Source organism: Falco peregrinus, chromosome 2 (assembly GCF_023634155.1).
Source record: "Falco peregrinus isolate bFalPer1 chromosome 2, bFalPer1.pri, whole genome shotgun sequence".
NCBI lineage: Eukaryota > Metazoa > Chordata > Aves > Falconiformes > Falconidae > Falco > Falco peregrinus.
Window position 1 is genome coordinate 61,988,151 of NC_073722.1, and position 16,414 is coordinate 62,004,564.

Consider the following 16,414-nt stretch of genomic DNA (forward strand, 5'->3'; position numbering starts at 1 on the left):
TTTCCTCTATGTGATATGTAACGTGCATGAGGTATGAAATCAGTGCACGTGTACTGTGGTCAGAGAAAGTAGTTCTTAAAAATATTTATTGTATTAGTATTTATTTTTTTTGAGACAAAAGAAAAATTTAACAAAAAAAAATTGTTAACAGGCCAAGAAAGAGCTTGAGCAAAAGGTCTATAAATCAGTGAAAAGACATTTTTTGGCTCAAATCTTGTTTTAGGTATTTTCCCAAGACCTTGTTTCTATGACTAGATATGACACTTTGTAGTTTATTTTATAATAGGGAGTCTTAAACATATCCTCATATTGGACCAGAACATTAGCAATTCATCTTAAGTGCTTAGGAAAGAATAACAGAACTGTACCGTCCCAGATGGCCACCTTATACCCAATTCTTCTACAGGCTTGGTAGGTGCCATTTTAACTCCTGTGAACTTCAGAAGTATTTTGATCTAAAAAAACCCAACCAAACAACGAAAAATAACAAACCCACAAACCAAACCAAGAATACTGTCAAGACTGAAGAGATCTAGAACTAATTGCTGAACTCATTTGGCAGAAATGGCTGAAATCAAGACATTCATCAGTATACATTTCTCATCAGCAGAACTGCTGATCAGAAAGCAAGAAAGTCCACTGTGAGAGAGGGTCCTCCACTGTTAGAAGCTCACTGACATTTCTATATAGCCGTTAAGATTTCTGAAGAAAGGAGTTAAGACTGAGGAAATCTTTTTCCAGAAGTAGTTTTTTCTTGGAGGACCTCCAATTCAGACAAGCAGCTCCCAACACAGGAAAGGTACAGGACTACCAAGGACTACAGGGATCTGGGCATTCCCGCAGGTAAGTCTCTGTATGACCATGATACACCTCCATCAGCGTTGTGCACACAGTCAGCTAACAGCAGATGGGAGAAGATAAAAAAAGAAAAAAGAGAAAGCCTCATTACAGCAATTAGTGAAAAACTGTCTCTGATACTAGCTGAACAGTTCAACCGAAATGAGCATTTATTTAGTCAACAACATGCAAGTATGAATAGCTTGTGTCCTCAGCTAAGAATGCTGTTTCCACTTAATACGGTAACTAAACTTTGTAATTCAAAAACTCTTCTCATCCCTTTAGTCTTTTTTTTTTTTCCCTAAACACCAAAACCTGAAGTTCAGACTAAAGCATCTTCTGTTGCAAGAACATGCCTGCACTATGGCTAAACCATGAGGTATATTAGTTTGTTCCATGCTACTTACAAAGGCATGTATCACAGGTTAATTCAGGTTGGAAGGCTCCTTAAGATGTCTGTAGTGCAAATGCCGCCTCAAGCTGGAGCCAGCTATGAGGAAAGGGCTCAGGCTACTCAGAGTTTTAAAGCTGTAGGGCCTTTGGAAAACAGCTATTCCAGCAGTTACATTTGCTTTTACAAAGTAATGTGGAATCCTTTTTGTTCTTACATGCATGTTTTCACCTAACACCCCCTGTGACCTCTTCCTTAGAAGTACAGTAGTAAGTGGTCTGCCCCTCTCTCTAAACTTTCCACAAAAATAGAAGCATTACCTTATTGAGGACAGGTTTTGTGGAAAGAACATCATAAATTGTTGGTAGGGAGATGTTCTGAAAGAAAAAAATACATCGATGTTAAGGGACATTAACCCGTTAGTGTAAATGCTGAGAACTGTAACTTTTTTACTGCTCAATAGATAATAAGATAAAGCTTTAAGAATACATGATACCCGTACATCTTGAGATCAGAAGAACATGGGTTGCAAAGACTTGAGCAGACCAGATCTCAGTACAGCATGGGACTCTTGAGCAGCAGCATCTGCTGCCTGACAGTGTGTGTTTGAATTTCACTGGTGATAAAACAGCCCAGGAAACATTGAAAATCTCTCCCAAAGTATCTCCAGGTCTACCCCGCTGCGTATGCAGCCACAGAACATGCTTGCAGGAAACCCACCCTGATGAAGAGAAAGCCTAAAACTGAAAAACATCTGCGTAAAGAGCCAGCTGGTACTTTATTAACCAGAAGCACTGACAAATTGTCACAAACCAGCCACCTCTGTCACGACATCGGTGCCTGCAAATGCCCTGAATGCTCCTGCCTGTGACAGATCAGTATTGTAACTTGGGAGTTCCAGAACAGCAAGATGGGGTATTCAGAGGATGTTTACCTCTTGCATTGTCTGGTTCAGGCATTTCATTGCAGGAGCTCTACGATTATCCAAGATTAGCGGAGGCTTCCAGCGATCATAGTTTGTTTCTAACACGTACCATGTGCCTTTCTTGATATCAAGGCTGGAAAAGAGGTACACATTTGTGTTTTGCTTCTCTGCATATATAGTAAGTACATATATAGTATATACTATGTACAGCCAGATTTAGTTTTAGGTTTGCTGTGGTATTTTTCAATGATGCTGAAGAATTGCTTGCACAACATTCTAGAATTTAGAACAATTTTAAATTGTACTTGCACAACAAAAGTTACAAGAAACACAAGCCGTAAGTATTGATGGAACCTGTCTTCTTCTGGAAGGCTGAGTCAGGTGTCAGGTCAAGCATACTCACTCCCAGATATCCAGAGTAGCTGTCCTGGAACGAGTTATTACGCATCCTTCTCCAGAATTTTTTCCACCCAGTATAAAGTAAGCTGGAGCCAACAGCCTTGTTTTTGCCAGTTTGTCTTTTGCATCCTGGTAACTGCAGACAAGAAAGCAGTGTTGGACTATTAAACACTATAAATGGTTCCAGTACTGAAGAAAGAGTTTCACAAACCCAGGAGAAGTTTGGGTAGTTACACCTTTCTTCCCCTTTCATGCACGTATGAGGAGATTGTATCACAATGAGGGAACACATTTAAGCAAAGATCCTCCACTCACTTTGTACTTAAAATATAGTGTTGAGAGGTGGTCTTTGCACTTTATCTACATTTAAAATAGGAATAAAATGACATGCTCTGTCATGTTCCATCTAATTCATTTACTGCACTACAGCTTTGTTGCTGTTCACTTCCTGTAATACACTAATATCTGATGGATGTGTTTTGATGCCATTCTGCAATTAGTTCATTGCAGGGGGAAAATCCAAGAAAACAATCTGAGGAAATTTAAGGGATCATGTGTGATGCCTCCCCCCTGCCCCGAGTACCAGCAAATCCAGAACTATTTAATGTCAAGGCTTCGAGGAAGATATCTGTTTCATTACACACTAAGCGTACATCTACAGTATTCATGCCAGTTGAAAGCAAAGCAGATTAAAGCAGCAGACTATGTAGAGGAGGGGGGAATACCTTGTAGCATTCTCTAACACTGTTCTTGTAAGAAAGCCCATCCACATACCATCTCTTCTACCGAGAAACCATTCGAAGATTCCTGCAAAATGTCACTGGTTACAATAATGTGTTTACAAAAAGTTCACCCATGCTATTCTAACTTTCACAGCCTTTAAAATGAAGTGTGCTTTATCCTACTCATCTGGAATCCTTTCACCATTTGCGTGCCTGTTTATTAAGGTAACCGGTATGGTCAAGGTTTGGAAAACTTGTGCAGAAATAATGAAAGAAACGAGCATTACTCACCAACATAACCACCATCAAGACTGAAACGCTCATTCATTGTCAGAGTGAACAAGTCCTGAAAAGCATTAAACAAGTCAACCTTCATCCATCACCAGTCCATTAATACCAGTGATATACAAGAGGCCGCATTGCAATTTATGTGCCAACTGAATTTCTCGTTTGTCACTCTTCCTCTTTGAGTAATAGGCTGCAAGATCAAGCCCATGTGAAGAACATAATTTATCACTGCTTGAGTAAGTAGAAGTGATAATTCATCATTTTCTGACCTGGCACAACAATCCAGCAAACCATGCTTTTATGCTAAGCAAGCCAAGCCTGTCGCCATTTTTCGCTTGGTCCTCGTTTGCATCACTGAATTACCAGTTTTCCTTCCCCTGCTGTATGTAACGTTCTTCTCAGACCTCTGAATACTATTCCAGTTTGAAATAAGATACTGTAAGTCCAAGTGCTGAGTACACCCAGATAAGTGATTGCTGTTCATATGGGCATGCAGCTGTACACAATTCAATCCGTGCTACTTTAAACGCGCAATTCAAACTCAAATACCAGTCGTCTTCAACGAGTGTTTCTTTCAGAGGAAAGCAGAATTTAGCTACACTGGGTCATTTTCAAAATGGACTCTTTCCAATTTATTTGACCAGAAGACAACAATAAATGAATATACAGTGCAGGGATTTACACCAGAAATGCTCTACTATGAAAAGGTCCACCTATAATAGAGGGTAAAGGCAGAGCATGTAGAAAAGGAGTAGTTATGGTAAGCTGGAGACCCTGGTATAGTTCTGTACTGCTGGTTTTTAAGATGTAGATAAACCCCAGATTTCAGGTGCCTATTAAAAAAAAAAATAATCTTGCCATATAGGACTTGGAAATTTTCCAAGAAAGACTGGAGAAAGAATTAAAATAGCACAAGTATGCCGTTTTACCTCTGGGATCACAGCAGTATCTATTTGCTATCAATAAATTCCAACCACTTGAGCACTTTGTATTCACTCCTGTTCGTATTCAGAATTCAATATTGTTTTTAAGAATTTTCCAAACATAAATATCTCATTTATGCAATCTCCTTTCACAAGGAAGAGTGCAGCATTGTCTTATTTTACCTTTCTTCAAATAGCTATACTGTGTACCAGAATAATTATGAGGTAATTTATTAAAAAACATCCCAAGACATGATGAAAGCAGAAAAATTTACATCTTAAAGGCAAGTCTGAAGAATTATTAACAAATTGACAAGGCCCCCTCCCCATACTTACTGGTTTGACTCCAGACACCATGCCTATGTATCCTGCAAAATTTGTAGACTTGAATACAGTTTTGTTGTTTCTCTGGAAGTCCAAGTTTACCACTAGAGGCTTCAGTTCCCGAGTTAAAGTCCAGGAATTATTTTTGACATCCCACCTGCAGAAGACAGCACTGCATTTAAAACTTCCCTCTCTCAGTAGCTTTTAGAACTTCCCTTCACAGCACGCAGATTTTCCATATGTGATGCCTGTCCTCTGACCTTACTCACAACAGCCAACACCGCTGCTCAGTAGCTGCTACCTAAGCAGCAGCAGTAAGGGAGAACTAGGAAATCTAAACACACAGGCAGTCAGTGAAAAGAACCAAGTTTTGTTCACACAAAGCTCAGTATTAAACAGCAGCACCATTACAGCTGGTTTGTTTTGAGCACACGTAACTTTGTTCTGTTCCTCCCGATAAAGGGAGGCTGCTAAGGGTACTGCCTGTGACACCAAACCGACTGTATCCTCAAAGCATGTGTAGCTTGTTCTGCAGCAGAATGAGCTGGTTCCCTCAAATTCTTACTTTTCAAAGGGAGAAAACAAACCACAAACTACTGAATTTATTCTGCATAAAGGGAAGTCCCAGTTTGGGTTTGTAAAATAAGCCAGAACAGTTTGCAGGCAAGAGGGTGCTAAAGAACACTTAGCAGACCATTACATTCTCTGGAATCAATCCAGGTTCTGGGAACAGCTTTGAAAGTTGCCCTGATTTTCAGGAAGCACGTTCCCAGTATTTCTGAGAAGTGGGAAAAACTCATTACAAGCCAAAGCAAGGGACAGGTGGAGTCACAGTTGAAAACAACTGAATTTTTGATACGCAGGTAATAATTTTAATGAAGATGGATATTTAAATTCCATTTGGGCACTGAGAGTCATCTGGATGAGTGACATTACAAAATATACTGGGATAATAAAAGCAAACACTGAGCTACCTGATCATGAGGTATGAAATGAGAACCAAAAGAGAATCCAGTGCTGGGCAACAAACTACAGAGTTTGTATCCAAATGAGTGATAATGTTAAATCAGTGGAATACAAATCACTGGCCCCTGAGTAGAAATGACGAATGATGGGAAGTGTCAGCAAAGCACAGCACAGAAGCTAGGGGGATAATGTGGAAAAAACCCACAACCTCAAAACCAGGCTCCAATCCAATCCCATTCCACACACTAAAATTGATGCTTCTGTCCCATCACATAAAGAACAAAATATACTGCACCTCAGAGATAAGGTTACATGGAGGTTTTTTGGTTCGAGCTGAGAAAACACTAATTAACACTGAACACAATTGTTTTACAAAATCATTCCTGACACTCTCAGAGTAGCTTGACATAAAATCTGCAGAACAATCCTGTTGTTCGTTTTAGCCTTTTTTCACAACATACAATGCAGAATTACTTGTCACAGTCTTGACAACATCCAGTTCATCATTTGACTCAAAGGATGAGCATAGAAATTTCAAGTTCAGCTAGCTTTTCATTTGGTTTGTTTTTTTATTGTTTTTTTTCTTTTTTTTTTTAAAAAAAGGCACAAGTTTAGGTACTTACCCAAGAAAGAGTCCAAAATCCAAGTTTCTGGCATGGTACAGCTTCCCTACATAACAATAAATAAATATAATTTTTTAAATAAAGAGACATAAATTTCAGCTTAGAAAAGCAGGAAATGAGCAAACAGGAAAAGTAGCTGGGAAAGTAAGCTGGGAAAATACCATTGCCTAGTTGGCCTTTTCACAAGCACAGATATACGGTGGGGTTTTTTTGGATCAGAGAAGTGTTTTGCCATAATCAAAATCAAGTAATCTTGTCAACTGCTGTCCATCTCAGCCTCAGGTGCCTCAGTCTTAATGCAACGGTAATACCTTGAGCTTCCTCTTTGAGGTGTCTGTAAGCCTTCTGAGAATTCCTCAGAAACTTCCTAAGCTGGACAGGTGCAGACAAGGGCTGCAGAACTGAGCAAGAGAATGAAACAGTCTCTTTTCTTAAAACAGACTGTCCATTTTGTCCAGCACCATACATATGTGATAGGCAGAAACTAGGTGCAAAACAGATGCACTAGAATCCCTCATGGCACTGAGGAGGTATCAGGTGTCTGGTGTTTCTTTCCCCTAGAAAAACAATTGCCACCTATCAAAAAAACCCAAACAACATCAAAACACCCCCCCCCCCAAAAAAAAAACCCCAACAAAACCAAAAGCAAGCCATCTCTGAAAGTATTTTTCCCCTTTTTTAACTGAAGACACTCATGATCTCTTATTCCCTTCTCAAGAAATACCTTTTTATTATTTTTATTATCATTGTTTTTAGTCTTTTCTATTAGACCTTCTTGCCTGCAGTTGAGGACTCTGTTTGTGTAATTGAGGTGGACCCTCTCCAAAAAGAAAGTTGTTAATACTGTTCTGGGTTGCATTACCTGTTTTATCCTCCGCCACTATTGATGTACATACAGTAAAGATTTCATAAAAGATGTTAAAAATAACAATTTCCCCTAGAACAAAAAGAAACAAAGTTCAATAATTTCAAACTTTTTCTATGAACAGAAAAAAATAGTTAGAAAAAAGCATACTGCAAAGTTCAGCATTCTTTATTTCTCTTAAGAAATTTTGTTTTAATCTCATTTGATCTTTGAAATGACCAGTTCAGCAAAATCAAGAGCTTCCTGAAAGGCAAGTGGAAGGATCAGAATCCCTTGGCCGCCTTCTGCCTTTATTGCTTTATGCATGTAATTAATAATGTATTTGTTAAAGTCACAGATGACTACAACTATACTGCAGATTGTTACACGTGCTGATTTTGAACGAGTGTGGATTTCTACTTTTCCACTATGTTAATAAAGTGTTGGAAACTATTACCCAAAGGAATCCCAGATGAATTTGCAATCCCTTGGAGTTCTTCATTGAAAGGATAAGGAAGCGTGGCGGTCAGATGAGCCTGAAAGGAAAAGCTTTTTCTATGTTGTTCATGTAAATATATGTTATTTTGTTACTTAAAGCAAACTTCTCCCCAATAGGTACATCCTTCTCACAACTACTAAATTAAGTATTTAATTCCTGTCCAGTCTGTAGAACTTGAGGATATTTGTAGAGCACTTGGAAGACAAGTACATTCCTAGGGAAAGTAAAAACTATTACTTATCAAAATATGACATGTGAGCAATGGAGATTAGCACAGTATCCTAATTATTGTGAGCAGCAACAGCTGGAACAGAGTGAAGCAGGACTCCTATGTTAAGAGCTCAACTGGAACTGAGCTTGGCATCAGTGTTTAAGTGAATCCCTAAATTTCACACATTGCTATGACCACCTGTATGTGCTACCTTTATGTCAACCCCACTCAGGCACATCAGAATAAAAATGAAGAGTGGCCAGCATGACCTAAGGCTGCTGTAAATAAAGATGAGGGAAAGATCTGACCTTATGCAGTCTCTAGTGCTATACTGTTTTCCCTGTCCTGATTCTACACCAAAGAGTATTTTAAGCAGAATCAAACTATTTTTTTAAGATGACGCCTAGTCAAAGTTGCCCCTGTAATCAGACATTTATTACACTTTTCAAAACTTGATTTCCACCACCCCCCCGCCCTGCATAATTCAGACTAGGCAAGGAGGCAAAATTTCAGAGTAACTCTTGAAAACAGCATTTTTGTACTGGAAGAGGAAGAATTATCACTTGTAAAGTTCTTAATTGCCAAATTTAGTAGCATTCTAATTCTGGTAGTCTGAGCATACAGCAAGAAAATAATTAAGCTGAAAATACTTACTATTTTGTTATCCACTATGTCAACAACTTTGCCGCTGGGGAAGAAGGTATTTGCTATATCTTTAATATTCTGGACCACAGTCTTCAGCTAAAAAGAACAAGGGCTTTTGCTGAATAGAAGATCTTGATAATAATGATTACTAGAATAACAGAACTCCTTCACATACTTTTCAAAAACACATTTGTTGGAAAAATACATATTTAAAGAAAATGCTAAATGTGGTGTTCTTGGTAGAAAAACAACCCCAGCTCCCATTAAAGATCACTCTTCAAGCTTTATTCAAGTAACTTTCTAGATTAGCTCCAGTATATCCCTCTACCAGAGAAAACAAATTACAGGAAAAAGCCATCCTCATCTTCTGCTCCTTCGATCGCATTTTAATATTTTGCACTCTTTATCTTAAAAAATGTGAATTAAAAGCTCTTCACTTAAGCACTGATGTTCTTGAAGACTAATAAAAGTACATGCTTTACATGTGAATGGCCAAAAATAAAGTTCCACTCCATGTGATCTAACTCCAAAATACATGAGAGAGAAAACCCTTCAGAATTTAAGGTGCAACCTGAAGCTTCCAACACCCACTGGCTGAAATGAGACTTTTAAAATAAATACTATGCTGTAAGTAGAACTTGTCTGGCTTTCAGAGTTGACAGGTCAAAGTCAGCAGGGATACAGCAAAAATCCCTGGCCATTTTTGAGAAATTAAGCATTACTAAATTGAATTTTCAGAAACTGTCAGAAGAGCTGTTCTAAGTAGTTTCAAACATATTCATAGAATCATTAGATTGGAAAAGACCCCTAAGATCATTGAGTCCAACCATAAACCTAACGCTGCCAAGTCCATCGCTAAACCATGTCCCTAAGCGCCACATTTACACATCTTTTAAATACCACCAGGGATGGTGACTTAACCTTTCCAGTTTCCCTGGGCAGCCTGTTCCAATGCTTGATAACCTTTTTAGTGAAAAAAAATTGCCTAACATCCAATCTAAATCTTCCCTGTTGCAACTTGAGGCCATTTCTTCTTGTACTGTCGCTTGCTACTTGGCAGAAGAGACCAACACCCAACTTGCTACAACCCCCTTTTAGGTAGCTGTAGAGAGCGATAAGGTCTCCCAAGTCTCCTCCAGGCTAAACAACATTCTCCAGTTCCCTCAGCCATTCCTCATCAGACTTGTTCTCTAGACCCTTCACCAGCTTTGCTGCCCTCCTTTGGACGTGCTCCAGCACCTCAATGTCCTTGAAGTGAGGGGCCCCAAACCAAACACAGTATTCGAGGTGTGGACTCACCAGTGCTGAGTTCAGGGGGATGATCACACCCCTTGTCCTGCTGGCCACATCATTTCTGATGCAGGCCAGGATGCTGTTGGCCTTCTTGGCCACCTGGACACACTGCTGGCTCATTATTAGGCCAGCTGTCAGCCCACATCCCCAGTTCGTTTTCTGCAAGGTAGTTTTCCAGCTGCTCTATCCCAAACCTGTAGTGTTGCATGGGGTTATTGTGACCCAAGTGCAGGACCTGGCACTGATCCTTGTTGAACCTCATACAATTGGCCTTGGCCCATCGGTCCAGCCTGTCCAGATCCCTTGTAGAGCTTTCCTGCCCTCCAGCAGATCAAAACTCCCATCAACACTCACTTTCATAGGCTTGAGTATTTTTAAAATTATTTCTTCTGTGTAAACACCAGTGCTGCAGCCAGCATCCCTGAAAAGGGCAGGGAGTTCTTCGTTTTGCCCTTGCCATTTCATCATCTCATGCTGTGTTTGAGAGAAGCAGGGATGTGCAGAGGAGAAGGGATGCTGTCTGGGTTTCACTTCAGTTTACTGAGGCTGTCCCTTTGGTGTAGTCCTCCCCCTTTGCTCTGTATTGCTTCATGACTAAGGAACTCTGATAAACAAAAGCCTGCTTTATGCCACACTGCTTTTTATTCCTCTACATCCCAAACATCAGTGCCTCCATCTTTGATGCTGCTAGCTCAAGTGTCGAACAGAAGAAAGTTTTACTCAAGCAATTATCTTAGTCTAGTATCATAATAAAAAAAGTCAACCAGAAATATTACTCCTTTCAGAGAATTTTTAGCACAGGTATGAATTCCTTCCTAAACCTTTTTTCAAAATAAGAGGCCACATGCTAGTTCTATACCTGCTGAGCTTCAAAGCAAGCTCTGCACTTCATACCTCTGTCTTTTTGTCGTGCATCAAGTTATCCCATCTTTTGCTGGGAGGTAAATCAAGATTTATGACATATGTGGGTACATTCCCTTTGAACCTGAAAAATAAGTACCAGAGTTCAAATTTAAAGAAGGTTTTGAAAAAACATTTGACGAAATAGGTGCTCCCCACCTGAAATTAGTATTTTCTAGATCTGCAACAGGAATAAGTTACAATAAAAAGCTGTTCAGTCTTGCAAATCATTACCTTTCTGTAATTTGTTAGGCAAGTTGAATCAGATTACTTACGTTGGTCCTGAAGGAGGGTATGTTTTACTCCTGCACTCTTCTCCATACTGTAAAGACAGTGAAACATTACTATTTAGCTTTTGTTAAAACAATTTGTTATTCTAGCAGACTTAGGTTTGAATTAAACCTTTAGGACTAGTCAGTTAATTCAATTCATGATGATTTGATAATAAAGGAAGAGAAAGTCTTGAGACTTTGGAAAGGGTGCAGAGAAGAATACAAGAGGTAGGGGACAAACAGCAACTTCACCGTGCTGTCTGACAAGACCTTCAGACAACTTGCCTAATGTCATCCAAGGCAAGTACAAGTTTACAATAAATATACTGAGTAAAAATGGGTTTGTATGACTCAATGAAGAGCACTTCAAAAACGTATTCTTTAGTCAGAAACCTTTAATCTCAGTATGGGCCAGTTTGTACCATTCATTCAATTCATCACCTCATTTTATAGTGTCTTTCACAATCATGCTCAGTGTTAAGCTTCGCTGTGTAGCTGGGGCAGAGAAAGCACAATGAACTTTGGGCAAATTACTCAGCGGGAGGAATGAGCTATACAGCATGACTTTTTATTTAGTGTTGAAAAATGCTGCTGAACTGGTGCTAAATATTATGAGAGTCGCATTTCAGGAATATAACTAGTTACCCTCATTCCTGTAAGCATGGCTAGTTAGAAATGACAGTTTGAGAACTGTATCTAGGTGTACTCAGAGTGAATGCAAGTGTGTTTTCCCATCAATTACAGAAAGCATGCACATACGTACATAAACATACGCGTATACCTGCCACAATTATAATTGCATGTTTTACCCAATGAAACATAAGCAAATGCCTGCTAGCCACACGGGCTTCAAGCCAGCTGAGAGCAAACCAGATCTGGTCCCCAAGCTATATGAGCAGATTAGTAAGCTCATAAAAGCACAGCATGTCCCACTAGGAAAAAGGAAAGGCATACATACTCTTCCAGGAGTCCATACAAAGGCTCCCAAAGCACAAGTGTTTGGGAGACAGAACAGAAACAAAAGTATGTAGGGATCCTGCCACCACTTCCCCCCTCCCCACCCCTGCCCCCAGTTTCCAATATTTATTTGGCTATACTAATTAGATTACTAATGTGTCCTTATAATGCGTTCAGACTCCAGTAAAACCTGAGACAAGCTCTAGCAGCTATGTACCCGAGACAAACAAGCTAACTAATGTCCATGTTCTCTTTGGGCTAATCACATTATCTGTTTTTAACGCATTAATCTAGAAAACACAATGTCTTACACAATGCCATGGACTTCAAACACTGGCATAATTTCTTACAGCTGGAAACAGAAATTTTAAAGTGGGATTTGTTTTCTTTTTGTATTGTTTCCCATAGCTGGGAGAAGGCATGAGATGAATTTTGGTTTCCCTACACACAAGATGAAGGTATACAACCAGCAGCTATGTGTTTCATAGATTACACTGCAGTGCAGTTATAGCCTTTGCATAGCTGGAACAAAAGGTCAAACACAAGAGGCCATTTAATTTTCAAAATGAGGAAATTTCAAAACAAGGAGGGTACAGGAGGCTATCATATGACTAATTAGGCAACCAAAGTCAGAGGCTTTGTGCAAAGCCAAGCAAATACTGAACAATACCAATACCATTGTCTTGTATTCAATCCTGCAATACTAAAATAAATCAGAAGTGACATTGTATTTACACCCTACTGCAACGGATGCACAGATTTGGACCTTCCGGAAATACCTGCTGTTAAAATACGCTTCTTGATACACAAAAGCCTGTAACAAAAAATTATATGAAATGGATGAAAGTTCAGTTGATCTGTCAATATCAACTGCTATGTTGATAGTATCAACTATGTGTACACAGAGCAAACAGTGGCAACCATGCAAGCTGATTTCAGAGGATTTTAAGTGATGTTCCAGGTGCTAAATGTTGTGACACTCCTGATGCTCTCTCCTGAGATTTTAATCTTGTATTTGAAGCTATTTTTACCTTCCTAGCCCTTTGTAACCTAAGCTACAAATAAGCTGAGGAAAACAACAGTTAAAGGGAGAGTTAAGGGAGAGAGACAGAGAAAACGTTCCCTCCTTACACATCAGTAATTTTTGACTTCTCACCTGCCTATGTATAGCTAAAGAAACCAATAATTCCAAAACAGACTATATATCTTCTAAAACTGCTAGCATTGACTGAGGTATCTGAAGAAAGCCAAGACTTAACAGTGTCTTTAGGTAAACTATCATATGCTGGCACATAAGCAGTAATTTAAAAAGATGTCAAGACAACCAGAAAACTAGATGTGGGGGATTTTTAGTTTCTTTTTTTGTTGTTTGTTTATACAAAGTTCTAACGAGGAACAAAAAAATTGTAAACTTTTGCAATCAGCTAAAGACTAACTGCAAACTTTCTGACAAGGTTAAAAAAAAAAAAAAAAAAAAAAAGACACCTAAAGAATTTTCTTACAGCGACAGAAAAAACACCAGGCACTTCCCATCACTTGACTGAAATAAGCAGCTATGAAGTTACTGCTGTGGTCAGCAAGATCCTCCCCTCTGCAGAGGCTTGATAGTGGAAGAACAACAAATGCTGTCTGAGAGAAGCAGAAGCAGCCTTCCAGCATGAGAGGATGGCCCCGCGTTTCCAACGTGACAACCCAGAGCTGGTCTCCTAGCAAAAGCTAGCAGAAGCTAGCTGCCAACAGGGGGTCATCACTGTAAATTTGCTTTTCAACCATGCATTGAACCCCCTAAAAGGAATACGGGTATTCTTGACTAGTGATTAAATACTCTTTTCTTTTTTTAAATCACCTGTTACAGTAGGTTGCATATTTTGATTACCCGATGTACTGCTGACTTTCACATCTGCATGTAATGATACAAAAATGGGTGCATAGCAGCACAGGATCAAAATAGTAAAAGAAAGAGAACAGAGTGGAGGAGAAAGAGAGCACGGTATAGGGAAAAGACAGAAATCATAAGAAAAAATGGAAGAAGCACAGAAGATTTATGTTATGACCACCTGAATGAGGAAAAAAAAATTAGAGCAGAACACTAACAAAATAGCTAGTGAACTCTCAGGATTAATTGCTACCTGGAGAAAAAAATCAAGTAATAAAAGTTATTATTCACTGCAGTAAAGAAAATTAATGCATGGTTTAACAACTGCTGAGTAAATATTTTAAAACCTAGCCTGATTTCATTCACATGAAATAGGCTGAATGTAGCTTGTCCAGTCTAAAGAATGCCAGCACTTTCTTTATTACCCTCAAAAACAGCTTTGAGGTGGACGATCTCTAGCATCCTTCCTTGGTATTTGGTGTTTCTCAGCTTCATATTTAAAAAAAATATATAAAATGATATCTCTGAGCTATGAAATATGATTCCATAGTGTAAGGATCTAGCATTCAATCTCTTTCAGACACAGTGATCTGTTATACATAGCATCCTTTGGTCCATGAACTCTGTGGTCAAACATATTTTTCTCTCTGCTCTTCTCCCCTTATGGGATGATGCCAACGCAACACTCTGTCGTGCAGCAGCAGCCCCAGTGCCGTTCACCTTTCTGAACACCTCTTGTAGCACTGAAGAAATGGGAACAAAGCCAATTTAAACTGCAGTTTGGACAGAAAGTTCAGTGTGGTTGAGGGGGGCTAAACGAAGGCTAAAAGCACTGACAGTCTGCACCACTAAGACGTAATTCATGGCATTTAGCTTCTATGTACTTTGTTAACGAATAGAACCCAACCAGTTGTACATAGGAAGACAATAATCTTTGCTCATTCTTCAGCAAATGATGCATCATCCCGGCATCTCAAATGAAAGTAAAATATCCAAGCCCGATACCTGGCTACACGGCAGCACAGCCGGCAAGCTGGACACCCAGTGGATATTGTGCAAATGCAAAGATGTACCAAGTGCAATCAAATGCAAAATCAAGCTCTAATGACAGGCTCTGCTGATAGCTGGCACTTTCACCCCACTCCACACCCTGGGAAGCTTTTGTTAAAATTCTGACGGTGTTCTAAAGCTGGAGCTGGCTTATAATATTGGGAAGCTGTTCTTGGGAGGAAAAATGGGATTGGGAGCACAGAAGAGGGCTTAATTCTGTGTAGTCAGGATGCTAAGGGAACATGGATCACCCAGATGTCCACAGTCCTTTAAAGCCTTTCCTGCAGTCCTCCCCTCTCCCCAAACCTATACTATTTTTCCTGAAATCCATATAATTTGCTAGGAAAAGCTTTAGAGCAAACACCAAAAAAATACAAGAAGTAGTATGTTCTCCAAATATTTATAAACATTTTGCAAAAGACTATTTTGAAATACGGAGATGGTTAAAAACCTGTCCTCTTCACAGAGGATGAGGAGATGCAGGACCTGGAGAGCCAGAGGAGTGCCTCGGGCACAGCCAACACACGGGGAAGAAGGAGCAGCTGCTTACCAGCCCAGGAGACGGATGCCAGCCTGTTCCAAACACGCACCCCACACCCACCCACCTCACGATGCCACCAGAAGTTAAATACTTCACTTATCAGTTAAAAAATCCAAACCAAGAAAACCCGACAGCCCAGTCCCACCCGCACGGCCCACCCTGGGGGCAGCTCCAGCGCACACACCAACGGGACCCAAACGCGTGTGCGCTTCTGGCGAGCGCTTCCCGACCTCGGCTTCGACGGCCGCTGCGGGCGTGCAGCGTTAGGACAGTCACGTTACAGGTGTAAGCGGGACCGAACGCAGGAACGAACAGGGCCTTGTAGAACACACCCGATTAACACCAGGCTGGTAACCGGTGCCGTGGCCGCGCCGGCTGCCGGAGGAGCCATTTACAAGTGCCTGGGCCCGTGAGGGCTGGGGGACGCCACTTCAATGTCACAGACGTGACCTCCCGGCTCGCCCGGCCTCCTGCACGGGGCAGCGCGGAGCGCCCGGCTCCCCGCACAGCCCCGGCCCGCCGGCCCCTCTGGCAGGGCCGCCCGCACCACACCGCACCCCGCCACCTCCCCCGGAGCGGGCCGAGGCCGATCCGATCCGCGCTGCCCCCTTCCCTCACGCCGCCAGGCTCACCGGGTCCGGTGCCCAGACGAGCTGCGCCGCGACGAGCAGCGCGGCGGGCGGCAGCAGCACGCAGCCCCAGCTCGCCATCCTCCTTCCTGGCTCGGCTCGGCACGGCGCTCCCCGGGGCGGCGGCCCACATGACACCGCCCCGCCTGTCAGCGCAGGGAGCAGGGAGGCGGCGGCCAGCGGCAGGGCCCCGCACCGCCCCTCCGGGCCCCGCACCGCCCCCCCGGGCCCCGCACCGCCCTCCCGGCTCCGCACCGCCCCTCCCGGCTCCGCACCGCCCTCCCGGCTCCGCACCGCCC

The 16,414-nt window shown here is 41.3% G+C and overlaps 1 protein-coding gene across 1 annotated transcript; it reads right to left on the reverse strand.

The window, feature by feature from the left end:
• Nucleotides 1-84: 84 nt before the first annotated feature.
• ASAH1 (N-acylsphingosine amidohydrolase 1) lies at nucleotides 85-16,276 on the reverse strand. Its single transcript, XM_055794285.1, has 14 exons — nucleotides 16,119-16,276; nucleotides 11,066-11,112; nucleotides 10,785-10,875; nucleotides 8,607-8,693; nucleotides 7,700-7,778; nucleotides 7,261-7,335; nucleotides 6,399-6,444; nucleotides 4,822-4,966; nucleotides 3,566-3,620; nucleotides 3,278-3,359; nucleotides 2,557-2,688; nucleotides 2,163-2,286; nucleotides 1,549-1,605; nucleotides 85-897 (listed from the first exon to the last, which is right to left on the reverse strand). Exons 1-14 carry the CDS (start codon nucleotides 16,194-16,196, stop codon nucleotides 808-810), a joined length of 1,188 nt encoding a protein of 395 aa, XP_055650260.1. The 5' UTR covers nucleotides 16,197-16,276; the 3' UTR covers nucleotides 85-807.
• Nucleotides 16,277-16,414: the final 138 nt, after the last annotated feature.